Source organism: Panicum virgatum, chromosome 1K (assembly GCF_016808335.1).
Source record: "Panicum virgatum strain AP13 chromosome 1K, P.virgatum_v5, whole genome shotgun sequence".
In the NCBI taxonomy this organism is placed as follows: Eukaryota; Viridiplantae; Streptophyta; class Magnoliopsida; order Poales; family Poaceae; genus Panicum; species Panicum virgatum.
In genome coordinates this window covers 7,648,968-7,662,510 of record NC_053136.1, presented here as the reverse complement: position 1 = coordinate 7,662,510, position 13,543 = coordinate 7,648,968, and the positions used below count along the sequence as shown (strand labels likewise).

Here is a 13,543-nt window from a genome sequence, read left to right as displayed (position 1 = left end):
TGTTCAGGTGTGTGCATGTCGTGCTGAAGCTATAAGCATGCTACTTCATTGTAAGGTTTTCAAAAAATTGTTATTTTCTAATATCTACACGTTGGTTTAATGCCCATTGCAATGCTCAAAATAGGATGTTGTTAATATATTTTCATACTCAATATAAAAGTTGTTATTTCCTAATATCTACACGTTGATTTATTTGATGCCCATTGCAATGCTCAAAATAGGATGTTAATATATTTTCATACTCAATATATGTATTGCATTGGATATCTTTTGTTGCCCGTTGCAACGGGCACGAACCTAGTTACAAATAAAAGTTAAAAATCAGGTGTTGCTGCGCAGCCTTCCTTTCTAGTGTTCGATGAAACGTGAGTTGAGATCATATGGACACATTTACGCGGCAGCCCATGCTTGTTTGCGGTGGGCCGTGCGCGTGAGGCTAGAGCTCAGCACAGCCCATCAGCGCGACACTATCCACCACCACCGGCTGAGCCCATCAAACCCAAGACTGTTCACCACATTTCGGCTGGGCATCAATGGCTGCTGCTCCGGTCCAGCCAGGGGTCCCCTTCAGCGGCGTTCCGTCGGCGTCGGGCCGGCACATGCCCTCCCCGATTGAATGGCCGCCGACTCGCCGCAGATCACGCCCGCTAGCTGCTCGTGGTGCGACCGTACCCGTGAGAATTTTGATGCGCGTCCGAGTCTCCGGAGGCATAAACAACGGTGGTATTTTATTTATTTATTTATTTTGAAAAAAATACGGTGGTGTTTTATTCATGAGTAGTATACTCTTTATTCAAAAAAAGAAAACGGCGGTAAACTGTACCGCGTCGTCTAGGGAGTACTAGCAAACTGCCATGCATGTGGGCGCTCAAGAACTGCTTTTCCGTGGGGACAAAAAAAGAGTGGGTTAGGCCATAATTAGTTCTAAATAAGTCATCTACTTATAATCTAAAAAATAAAAAACGTGACTTAATTTGCCAAACAATCCATAAGTCATCTCAACTTATAAATTTTAAGCAGTTCCACTCCAATTTAAAACTTATAAGTCCTCCTTTTCCGCGTGGGGCTCACACCTTTTAAGTTACTTAACAACCAAACATTCCAGACTTATAAGTCACTGGTGGTTTTAAGTTACCTGATTTACCAAACAGAGCCTAAGATTAGAGTGTCGGTGGTAAGTGTCGTGGAAACGAGCATCGTGGAGTTAGCTGTTGTTGCAACTGCATGCCAGAGCCGTCATCTACTCATCTTCTATGTTCTATGGATCCTTCTCTTTTGCCTTTCCGGCGCAAAGGGGGCTGAGCTGAGAGAGATGAGATGAGATGAAATGGTCCTCCGATCCAGTCCACCACTCCTCCAGAGCTGTGATGGAGCGGGGCGGCCGGCTCTCGCAGCCATCCCTTTGGAGATCAGATCAGCTCGCTAGGAACCCATCACGGCATTCAACTGCCCCCAAGAATTCAGCAGCCAATGACCTGCAACCTCCCGGGCATCATCAAGACCGACCCGGAACCGATCGAGCTGAGCTTCCAGCTCAACCCGCTGCGGCGACAGCGCGAGGACGGGACGCGTCGTCGATCGATGCTCCCCGCGAAAGCGAAGCGTAGCTGAACTGAGGCCCTGTTTTTTTCACAGTTCACACCCCGTAAACGCAAAAAAGTCGTAAACGCATTAAAGTGAAAAAGAATCTTGCTAATTTGAAGTACTAAATGAAGTCTATTTACAAAACTTTTTGCATGGCTGGGCTGTAAATCGCGAGACGAATCTAATGAGCCTACTTAATCCATGATTTGCAACATTAATGCTACAGTACCATCCGCTAATTATTGCTTAAACATGGATTATTTAGCATCATTAGATTCGTCTCGCGATTTACAAACCATCTGTGCAAAAAGTTTTGTAAATAGACTTCATTTAGTACTTCAAATTGGCAAGATTCCCACGCAAATTTTTTTTGCGTTTACAGGTAAAACCATGATAAACAAAACCCAACTGCAGAGTACTCTAGGGAGGAGATCGGACGGGGTGCTTCCAAGGCCTGCCGCAATAGAAGCAGCGGCGGCCGGCACGGGCGCGTGGCGAGTTTGGTTGGTGTCGAGGGGAATGGTGGCGCGGACTGCGAGGAGCAGGGGGCCTCTCGTCTGATCGTCGTCTCCTCCTCTCGGCGGACGCACAGTGCCGAGCGCTTCCTCAGGGTCCATTCATACAAGCGGCGAGTGTGTGCTCCCTTCAGCAACTTTTACCGCACGCGGCTCCGATTGGCGTAGCATTGTAGCCACAACCTCTTCCATCTTCTTCTCTGTGGTCTGTGCCTCTGCGGATGTCGCTGCCTCGTGCCGAATCCGGGAGCAGAGAGCAGCGCATCGCCACCTCATGGTTCCTCACCCTCCAATCGGTGCCTCTCAGGAGCAAGCAAGTTACTGGGCAGACTTTCTTGCTCCTAGTAGTAGTAGTACATTTGTCAGACCAGACCAGACCAGGAAGGAGCGTCAACGTATACTTTTTTGGCATCCTAGGAAATGCTAGTAGCTGTTAGGCAAGGAGATGAAAACCGGCGTCCTGACACGTGACGCTCTTGGCCTGGGGTCTCCTTTTTCCTTGGCTGCACACCGCACGTCACCTTCCGTGCCCTCCCTGTTAGCGTAATCAGTGCCTTGTGAGAGGCTACCTTGGCAACATCTGCTGCGATCGAGAACATGCATCCATTTTCATAAAACAAAAAAGAAGAAAAACATCCATGAATTTCAGAGCTCGCCAAACGTCTTTCACATGGCGCGGCCGGTGGTGCACCTAGCTGCCCGCCGCTTGTCAAGGGCAAGGCCGCCGCCCCGGCCTACTGGTGGCAGAGAAGCAGTAAGGATCTGAGATCCCCCTGCCTGCAGGTCTCCGCCCCCCCCCCCCCCCCCCCCAGCCGGATGCAATCTGGGATGCCAGAAAAGGAAGGCTCCGTCCCCTGCGCGTCAATGCCCGGCGCCGACCGGCCCCCGCCCACTGCGTGCGCCAGTCCGCGCGCGGGCGCAGGCATGGATCCCGCCCGCGCTCGGGTCGGCACATGGCGCCGCGCGTCTCGCTCCGCGCCACGATTTGTGCGGGAAATCCCCATGAAATTACCAAGCACGACCGGGCCTGGCCAGACTCTGTATAGGCGCTACTGTGTGTTGGTTCCAGGCCCTGACCCAGCCGAGCAAAAATCTGGCTCTCTCCAACAGTTTTGGCCTTCGATCACCACCTTCGCTTGGTCTGAGGCCAAATCTTTGGGTCCTGGAGACAAATTTTGGGCAGCCCATGCCCTTGCTAGCTATGCTGCCATGGTGCTACCAAAGAAAGAGTTGGCCTGGCCATGCGCCATGTAGCGTTGAGTTGGCATTGGGAGACGCTTTTAATCGCTTGATAAATCTTATTAAAATCTTCATTTAAAAAGAGAGAGAGAGAGAGATCTTTATTGAATTCACAGTAACTTTTCTCTAAAAAAAGACTCTCGCTTGATTTGTAACCTGTTTAAACCACCGTATTTTAGGTGATTAATTCCATTATTTAAGACCACGCCAAACAACTACACGCTATGACGATGATTAAAATGCTACTGACTCATGGGATCCACTAGTCATAGACACATGATTTTCACATCAAATTCTAACTATTTTTTTAAAAGATTCGGACCATTGTCCAACATTCACTAATAAGGAAAAGAGTTTATAGTGACTTCAGGGGCGGAGCCAGGGGCCTAATTACTAGTACTCCCTAATGAAATGTACTAATCACCAACGTTAGCTTATATTGGCCCCCCTCAAGTCAGCCCATGACTGATTGGTCCTCCCTATATCCAAATTCTGGCTACGCCCCCGGCCCTAGTGGCGCCAAAAGCAACTTCCTTCCCAAACAAGCGGTGGGAGGCCAAACAATGTAAAACGACTACTCGCTAAACAGATGACCAACTAGCGTAGCCAGGTGCATCAAAACTAGAGCCTTGCTATTAGCGATCCAAAACTAGAGCCTTGCTCGCTCAGATTCTAGGCGTGACGAGCTTTCGGGTTGGCTCTCGGTGGGGAGGGAGGGAACCGGACATGCCACATGAGCATCGTCTGGAGATGTGGGTAAGCCCGGTCCGTCGACGGCGAAATGCACCTGAACAACTTGAAAATGTTGTAGCCGAGCCCGCCATGGCCGGGCTAGCTAGAACAAGGCGCGGCCGAGCCGGCCATCTCGGGTTTTATTAAGCCAGCAGGGTGACGTGGGCACTGGGCAGGTCGCAGCTTATTACTGCGCATGTTACATGCCGTGCCTGTGCTGCCGCTTCATCACGCATCGCCGGCCGGAGAATCTGAAGATCAGAAAGGTCGCCTGCATGAACAGGCCCGGTGCCGACGGGAATGGTGGGGCTAGTGGCCGCCGATCCCTCTCTCTCTCTCGTTGATGACCATGGATGGTGGCTCGCGCTTTTCAGCAAAGGCGCGAGCCCCTGTTTGAATAATGATTTGTCCCTGCCGGTTACGCTGCGCGTGTTGTGGCGCGGCAAGAGGAAGAGGAAACCAGAGCCGCCGCGCATGTGGCCGCGCCGGGAGGAAACATAACCCCCCGGCTTAATGCCCTGTCTTGTGGCCGCTGCTGCGCTCGGAGGCTTGCCCCGCCGCCGTCGGAAAGCACGGGCCAAGTGCCCAAGTGGAGCGCTTTAATTTCCTTCCCCTGATCCCCTCCCTCTTGTGCTGAAAAGAAGCTGATAACTAGCTCATCTTTGGTTTGTTTTTTCCCCTGGAATTAGGCGAAATCAGGGGGAGAAAAAGAAGCTCTTGTTGTCCCTCCACTGCGAAAAATCAGACCTGCGTTACTCTCTGGGAACTTGATGACACACCGTCTAATCCCTTTTGGATTTGCATCTTTTGTTTTCCGGGCCTGGCCTCCTTTCGCTCTGCCTGATCGTCGAAGCCAATCCCAAGGCCCCAAAAGTGCTCTATCCTCTACTATCCCTGCGCGAGGCTCACGCAGAAAAACTACCGCCGGCGAGTTAACTGACTCCGTGATTCCCAACCAACCCGGCCCGTCTCCATCAGCTAGCAGTAGACGGCAGCAGGGTGAACCGGCATAACTGACGCGCCCATGGCCCCGTGCTTCTGCAGCAGCTAGGCATCTGATCTCATCTCCAGCCGCGCGCGCCACCGACACCCCCCGCTGGGCCCGTCCACCCCCACCGCGACAATGATGGCCTAATCGGCCCCGTCTTCCCTCATCCTTCCACGCTTTTCACTGTTACGGTGTTACTGTTACTCCCCTCCCTCTGACTCATCTCATCTCATCTCATCCGTGCTACTAGTATGTTTGTTTACCGGCAATCATGCAATTTCCCCTGTTTCTTTTTACTGTCACGGCGAGCACAGCATATGCCTTGGATCCCAGACCCCACACTCGTCTCGTTTGCAGGTCAACAGTGCGGATGCCAGAGGAGGCTGCGTTAAAAAAAAATCCCCTCTGGCGAGCTGGAACGGCGCTGGTGGTGATTAGCGAATGTGCTCGGTCCGGCGAGCGAGAGACCGTCGGTGTGAGGCTCGGGCTCATTCTTGCCAGCAGATGCGGACCTGGGACGAGGCTCCGCTGTACTTGGCCGCCGTGCAGTTGAGTCACTGCGTGTGAGGCAATCCGGTTCCGCGGACATGAGCTGAGGGAGTCGCCACAACGCTCCCGCCATTTTCTTAATCAGGGCACTCAGTGGATCTGCGGTTTTGGCGCCACTTGCACCTGCAAATATCTCATCGCCCCAGTCCACTCTAAAAAATACTCCTAGTTTTGAGTTAAAAAAAAACTCTTCTGGAAATGCATTTTTTTCTTTCTTTCTTTAAAAGAAATAAACAAGTGAAGTGAGAGCTAGGAGGAGCCTAACAGTAGGAGTGTACTAGACGCACAGTGTGATGACCGATGAGCAGCGGCAGGGCGTACAAACCCCTACGCGCCCCCCTGATGCCGCGCTGCTAAGCACGTGCCCGGCCTCTATAAACCCACCTCGCGCTCGCGCACTCCCAGTCCGCAGCCCGCCCGCGCCCCAACATAGACCCGCACCCGCGCGCCCCAGCCAGCCCAGGCAGCCAGCCAGCACCCCTTGCCGCCGCCGGCCGCATTGCCCCCTCGCGGCGCCTCCGGAGCGAGCGATGGACGCGGCGGCGGGGCTGCCGGAGGCGTGGTCGCAGGTGCGCGCGCCGGTGATCGTGCCGCTGCTGCGGCTGGCGGTGGCCGTGTGCCTCACCATGTCCGTGCTGCTCTTCCTGGAGCGGATGTACATGGCCGTCGTCATCGCCGGGGTGCGCCTGCTGCGGCTCCGCCCCGACCGCCGCTACCGCTGCGACCCCATCCCCGACGACGACCCGGAGCTCGGCTCCGCCGCCTTCCCCTCCGTGCTCGTCCAGATCCCCATGTTCAACGAGCGCGAGGTACGCGCGCATCCGCTGCCCCGCTAGCTAGCCATCCGCATTGCGCCCCCGCCATTGCCGGCCTCTGCCGGGGGGCGGCCTCCAATGGCGGCCGGCTGGATGGATGGATGGATTCCGGCTAACCTCGGCGTGCTGCGCGCAGGTGTACCAGCTGTCGATCGGCGCGGTGTGCGGGCTGGCGTGGCCGTCGGACCGGCTGGTGGTGCAGGTGCTCGACGACTCCACGGACGAAGTGATTAAGGTAAAGCTCACGCCACAGGTTGATTAGCATTAGCGCGAGCAGCTCCTAATCATGCGGTTACCTTGCCGCCGCCTGCCATCATCAGCAGCGCCATCTCCGACCTGTCGGTGGAGTGGGTGGCCCATTGATACGGGCTCGGGCTCTGTAGGGAGAGGGGAGGGGTAGAATAGGCACAGTAAAAAAGTGGAAAGAAGGTGGGGGCACTAGGGTGCCGCCGAGGGGAAGGGGCTTTGCCTGGCCTTTTTACTTTCTTGTCCCCAATTGAAAGAGGCCCGCCGCGCCCGGGCATCCTGCCAGTGCCAGGCCTGGCCTGGCCCCGACCACGCTAGCTTGTCCTCTTTACGCACGCTACACATGTCGCGTCACGCTGCGGCCGCGCTGTGGCTGAGGTTACTGCACCAGTAGCGCTTGCGATGAAAAAGTGAAAACCCACATGTACCCTCACTCCCTACCTACCAGCGGGCAACACACATGGCCGGCCGCAGGACTTTTGCCGGAGATCAGTTATTAGCAGATCATTTCCATGAGAAGGAGAGAACAAAAAAAAAAAACTTTAGCGTTCGAAGCAAAGAATTTTGCTTAGAGGTTTGGTTTGGTTTACGCTCATTTCGCAGTTTTTCTTTGGTGGCCGGGCATTCTCAATTATTGCGGATTCATTTCTAGTTTCAGGGCACATTAACTTTTTTTCGCATAATTGCAATTCTTTTGGTAGTAGTAGCAGTAAAAAAAAATACTCCATCGCCGGCGCCGCAACGGCAATAAAAAGGAGATCCTACGGCGCGCCGGATTTGCTGCGTGGCGCCATCACCCCTAGTAGAGCAGAGCATTAATTGGCGGGGGGGGGGGGGGGGGGGTCGTGGGGGGCAATAATGGCCCGCTAATTAAGCGATCCGAGCTTAGTGTTTAATCCGTACTCTACCTGATCCTCCGCGCAAAGGAAGGTCGTCCCGGTATCCTAGTAACTACTAGGCACGTGCGAAGGCCGTGCCGGGTGTTGACCGCCAGGGCTCGGGCTGGTAGCTGCTGGCTCACTGCAGGTGCAAACTGATGATTTTTAGTTGCACCTCTTAAAAAAGTTGCACCTTGGATGCTTCGTAGTTCAAATATTTATGCTGTTTTTATAAAATAGAATTTTATTTTTTTTATTTTAAAGAAACACCACCACGAAATTACACCCCTATCAGTCGCATTGGATCCTGTCACCCTCTCCATTCTTTAGACGGGCATTGGCCGAGGCAGGGCTGACGCACCGCAGCATCTACTAGAGGACATGCTAATTCTTCCAGTTGTGGTAAAAAAAAAGCTTTTTACTATTGCCGTTGGGAATGGGAGGAGGTAATAATAATTAGGGGAATGATGAGCTGGCCGGGTAATAATTAATTTTGCTGGGCCTCTGCGTGCAGGAAATGGTGCGGGCGGAGTGCGAGCGGTGGGCGCGCAAGGGCGTGCGCATCACGTACCAGATCCGGGAGGACCGGCGCGGGTACAAGGCCGGCGCGCTCCGGGCCGGGATGAAGCACGCCTACGTGCGGGACTGCGAGTACGTGGCCATCTTCGACGCCGACTTCCAGCCCGACCCCGACTTCCTCCGCCGCACCATCCCCTACCTCGCCCACAGCCCGGAGGTCGCCCTCGTCCAGGCCCGCTGGAGGTTCGGTGAGTACCTGGTCTCTGCCTGTTGCCGTGCACCGCAAACTTGTGTCGCGTTCGCTTTTTTCTTTTTCTTTTTTTTTCTCTCACCGCCGTGGTCTCGTTTTTTTGTCGGCGGTAGCGTAAGGTTTAGCCTAGCAGGACAGCAGGTAGGGGGTTTGGTTGATTGGGATCCGCCGCTGTCTGAAAACCGGGGGTTTGCGATTGACTTTTGGGGGCCCGGGGCACGTGTCAAACGGCCTTGACTTCCGGGCCTGGGACTGGGAGGTGGTGGTGGTTGTAGAGCCTTGAGCCGTCGGATTATTTACGGACGGTCTATAGCGCACCGGACGCCGACTCCACCGACGGTCTCGCACACCTGCACTGCACCCCGCGACGCATTCGGATCACGGTTGCATCTCCGCCGTCGGTGGGCTGATCATGTTTCCAGCGGTGGCCCCCACCATCGCGCCGCGCGCGCCCGGGGTGTTGCGGCCGGCGCAGCACGGCGATCTTGGCAGCGCGCGCGCGGCCCGCCGGGCTCTCGTCTCGCCGCCGCCGCCGCCGCCGCCGCTCCCGTCCCTGTCTCGTCGGCAGGGCCGTCGGTGACCGATCTGACGCAGTTAATCTGGGGTTTAGTTTTGCATCTGCAGGCCGTTTACTGTTCGGGCACGGGGCGCCTCCTGACAGTGACAGGAGGGCCCCGCCCCGCCCGGCAGCAGCATATTCGCTCGTGCCGCGCAGAGGAGGTCGAGGTTTTTTTTTCAAAAAAAAAAGAGAAGGTCGAGGTTCTGCTGCCACGTGGGACCGACGCGCAGCACGCTCCAGAACCCGAAGACACTTTTTCTTTCTTTCTTTTTTTTTTGTGCGTGCAACGCCTCCGGAATGGTCAATGGAGCATGGCAAAAGGGTTCAGTGGAGCGAGCTGCCACACTCACCAAGCTGCTTCACTTCACCCACTCACCAAGCAAAAGGGTTCTGTAATAAATAATTCCAAGATTCTCAGCACGGACACGAGGCTCTCGCTCTCCCTGTGCCCCCAGTGTCCGAGTCTCTATCCGGAACTAGTCCCCGAACTGCGCGTCCGTGTCCCCGGGGGTGCCCCAGGCTCCACTGCCAGCAGCCCGGTCCGCCGCTGCCGCCGGCCGGACAGGTTTTCCGCGGGCCATGTGGCGCGGTCCGGCCGTCGGTGATCCCGGGACGACGGCGCAGGCGGGCGTGTGCGCGCGGCGATTGACCGCGGCCGGGACCCGCCGTGTCTCTGCTTTGGTGCGGGGCAGCCACGGGCACGGCCACGGCCGGCCCCCCTGCACTAAAGCCTTCTTGCATTGGGCCTCTCATCGGCTGGGGATAAAGAACACGGCCATCAAGCTGCAATAAGTAGTGGCATCGGAGCCCATGTCGTATGATATGGTATGCTACTATGGTGTAGTATGGAGACCATCCAGATGCAGACTGGTGCAGTAGTAGTAGGGTATGCGTGGACTGAAACTGAACTGAGCTTGCAGTAAGGATGGATGAACTTGATCCACTCTCTGCAATTTTTTGTTGGTTCCCAGAGGGTGTGGATTGCAACTTCTTGTTTATGTCTTTCCCGGTAACTTGGTAAGAGCTGCTACTGAGCTGCAGGGCTAGTACTCACATGCTGTTTGTTGATTGTGATGCGGGTTTTCCTTTCCCAGCCTGACCACAGGCGCATTGCTTGGTCTGCTGGCCCAATTGGGTCACCGACCAACCTATAAGCGACAGAACAGAAATGACTGCAGAAGAAATTCAGAGTAGCTTGCACATGGATCCACGGCAGTGCTGGTCCGATGCAGCAGTACAGTATTTGTCTGCTCAACCGAACAGCGTAGGAAAAAAAAAGATGCACATGTTTTTTCTGGCCGTTATTTCGTGGTCTGTACCTTTTTATTTTCTTCTCTTCGTTGCCACTTGTTTTCCTCGTGATTGTTGTCACGCCAATGATGATGATGAATAATTGATGATTGTATCTGATTGATGCCCCCCTGCGGTGATCATCAGTGAACGCCGACGAGTGCCTGATGACGAGGATGCAGGAGATGTCCCTGGACTACCACTTCACGGTGGAGCAGGAGGTGAGCTCCTCCGTCTGCGCCTTCTTCGGCTTCAACGGTAACTACTAATAAGCTCACATCCAATGCTCTCTCCACTGACCACTGTTAGCAGCATCTGACTCTGTCTTTTCATCCAGGAACCGCTGGTGTGTGGCGCATTTCCGCGATTAATGAGGCCGGAGGGTGGAAGGACAGGACCACGGTGGAGGACATGGACCTTGCAATTCGGGCGAGCCTCAAGGGCTGGAAGTTTGTCTACCTCGGTGATGTTCAGGTACAGTTCATACCAATCATGGCCTCCACCAATTTCAGATACCATCCAATGCATCTTTCCGCCTTACTATCATTGCATTACAACCATTTCTTCTTTTCGAGACAATAGTACACTTAGATTGCCCAAGAGGAAAGTCAAGCTAAAACCATGATGCGTGCAATTTTCAGGTGAAAAGTGAGCTGCCGAGCACCTTCAAGGCTTTCCGGTTCCAGCAGCACAGGTGGTCCTGCGGGCCCGCAAACCTGTTCAGGAAAATGCTTATGGAGATTGTGACAAATAAGGTCTGTCTAAACACGAATTCAGAAATTTAGATGCTCAAAACACAGTTCAGCTGATTGAAATTTATGGTGACTAGAACATGTTGCTAACTCACATGCTATTGATTATGATGCAGAAAGTGACGATCTGGAAGAAGATCCATGTCATCTACAACTTTTTCTTGATACGCAAGATCGTGGCGCATATTATAACATTTTCATTCTACTGCCTTGTCATCCCAGCAACAATCTTCGTCCCAGAGGTGCGCATACCGAAGTGGGGCTGTGTCTACATTCCCTCGGCCATCACCCTTCTCAATTCTGTTGGCACTCCCAGGTGAATACCTTTTAGTGAATATCACAAATCCAATGAAATATACCCATCTGTTAATGATTCTCGGTGATCAAACCGCATGATTACCTAACCTGAGGGCATCAATTTTTGTAGGTCTTTTCACTTGCTTTTCTTCTGGGTTGCCTTTGAGAACGTAATGTCCCTGCACAGAACAAAAGCCACTTTGATAGGATTGTTAGAGGCTGGCAGGGCCAATGAATGGGTTGTGACAGCGAAGCTTGGCAGCGCTATGAAGATGAAATCAGCTAATAAAGCAGGACTCAAGAAACAGTTCATGAGGATATGGGAGAGGTATGGAGTGATTACATCTACTATTTTCCCGGTGTTCTTTTATGTCTTGCAACTAATGTTCAGTAACAAAATTCAGGTTGCACATTACGGAGCTTGGTGTGGGAACCTTCCTCTTCTCCTGCGGATGGTATGATCTTGCGTATGGGAGGGACCATTTTTACATCTACCTCTTCTTTCAGTCCATAGCTTTCTTCATTATCGGTTTTGGCTACGTTGGCACAATCGTCCCGCAGTCGTAACAGAAGTGTTCAGTTCATCCACCTTTGGCTTTCGCATTGTCTTCAGCAAGTTTCGTAGTGGATAACCAGTTTGAAGTAAAGATCATAAGGTCCTCTCTTCCATCAGTCTTTTTTTTGGGACCGGCCATGTAGCCTTCCATCGTATGTGCTACTGTAAAATAGGAAATGCAGTGTTGTAAGATCACTGCAGGAAAATTTAGAGATTGGTGCCGTATGGGCAGGAAATGTTGTGGCGTTTTTGCTTATATATTATAGCAAGTATGTACTGTGTTTTAAGGGGCGCAGGATGACTGCTTCCAATGTACTAGTAACATACAGAAAAAGAGGTTCAGACACGTGTCGAGAAAAATCAAGTGTTCATCTTTCTCTTGTACGACACATTTCACACGTGCTGAATATAGTCCTCTCTTGTACTGTCTTCTCATGTCCACAGTATACTGCTACTCTACCTTTCTGCTTGTACTAACATGTTTTGTATACCTAGAGGAGCTAGAGGGTTAGGATTTAGAGTTCTTTATACTTTCAGTAAAGCCCCCATCTCAGAACTTTCATGTAGGATGCTGAGCGAGCCAAATGCCTTATATGGGCAAAAATACTTTCCTAACTTCTTTTTATCTTGGAAGATTGGAGCTTAAAGCACTAAATTGTGGACATGGGACCCTACCCTAAATGTAAGAAAGCACACGATCAATGTTGTGCAATGGTACATTTTTTACTCGTGGGTATACAAAATGTTCCAATAGGTTATACTCAGAAGGCTGGAAGAACAGGGAGGAGACAGTCTTACCAAGTCAAGCACAAGTTCCCTTTAAAAAAAGAAACTCCAGCCCAAGTTCAAATGCTTCCATGGCCAATAATAGCACATCAGCAGATGAGAGGAAGCTCAACCTCAAATTTTGAGTTACGGATTTCTGCAACCACGACCTGTGCTATTGTTCTTTTTTTTTTTTGAGTGGAGGGGGGTTACCCGACGTGGCCCGCGTGCCACTGGGCCACTGCCCCATGTGTAATCCCGAGTGCCCACTGCACCCATCAAACACTCTGTTCGACTGGCTGTGGCTAGCGCTGATTTGATGTGAGAGAAAAGCACTGTTGCTGGTTGCCAGACCCTCCCCCCTCTAAAAAAAAACTAATTTTTTGAAACCAAGTGCTACATGGCCTCAACCTCAAAGCTCAAATCATCCTATATATGTGTTATGGATGTTTACCCATGAGAAGCAGGTCACTTTTATAGTATTCCTTCCATATAGAAAATAGATGACGTTTAGGACAGCGACATGGTCTTCAAAGTATAATTTTGACTGCTTATTTTTATAAAAATATTTGTTGAAAAGTGATATATGTATATATTTATGAAAGTGTTTCTTAAGACAAATTTATTCATATAGTTTTCACTTTTTCAAACTCAATAACTTAAAAGTTATTCATAATTTATATTCCCAATATTTGACTCAAACCTTGTCCAAAACGACATCTAAATCCTATATTAAGGGAGTATGCATAACCGGGTAAAGTAAACACATCGTCCATACAACAGTCTGGAACCCAGAATATGGAACCTGTTAAGCACGTTTTGATCCCCAAGGATGTGGTCCAAGTAACTGTTACAGAATGCTATAAGTTTCTGCAACCACAACCTGTTAACCATTTGATCTCAGTAAGGATTTTTGCAACCGCAACCTATAAGTTCAAACTGATGCACTACTAGTACAACTCACACCTGATACAGAACGCTCCAAGTGCATCAGTTTCTGTTGCTAGAT

The 13,543-nt window shown here is 51.8% G+C and overlaps 1 protein-coding gene across 1 annotated transcript; it reads left to right on the top strand.

The window, feature by feature from the left end:
- Positions 1–5,957: 5,957 nt before the first annotated feature.
- On the top strand, positions 5,958–12,204 carry LOC120648545 (glucomannan 4-beta-mannosyltransferase 1-like). Its single transcript, XM_039925299.1, has 9 exons — positions 5,958–6,416; positions 6,559–6,657; positions 8,061–8,313; positions 10,312–10,422; positions 10,502–10,638; positions 10,806–10,919; positions 11,033–11,232; positions 11,344–11,541; positions 11,618–12,204. The coding sequence occupies exons 1-9, from the start codon at positions 6,138–6,140 to the stop codon at positions 11,778–11,780; spliced, it is 1,554 nt and encodes a 517-aa protein (XP_039781233.1). The 5' UTR covers positions 5,958–6,137; the 3' UTR covers positions 11,781–12,204.
- The last annotated feature ends 1,339 nt before the right edge of the window (positions 12,205–13,543 follow it).

Bases quoted from the DNA above. Each gene is read 5' to 3' on its own strand.
- LOC120648545 (XM_039925299.1), top strand. From the start codon at position 6,138: ATGGACGCGGCGGCGGGGCTGCCGGAGGCGTGGTCGCAGGTGCGCGCG. The intron at 11,233-11,343 runs GTGAATACCTTT...CAATTTTTGTAG, and splicing joins AATTCTGTTGGCACTCCCAG to GTCTTTTCACTTGCTTTTCT. The intron at 11,542-11,617 runs GTATGGAGTGAT...AACAAAATTCAG, and splicing joins TTCATGAGGATATGGGAGAG to GTTGCACATTACGGAGCTTG.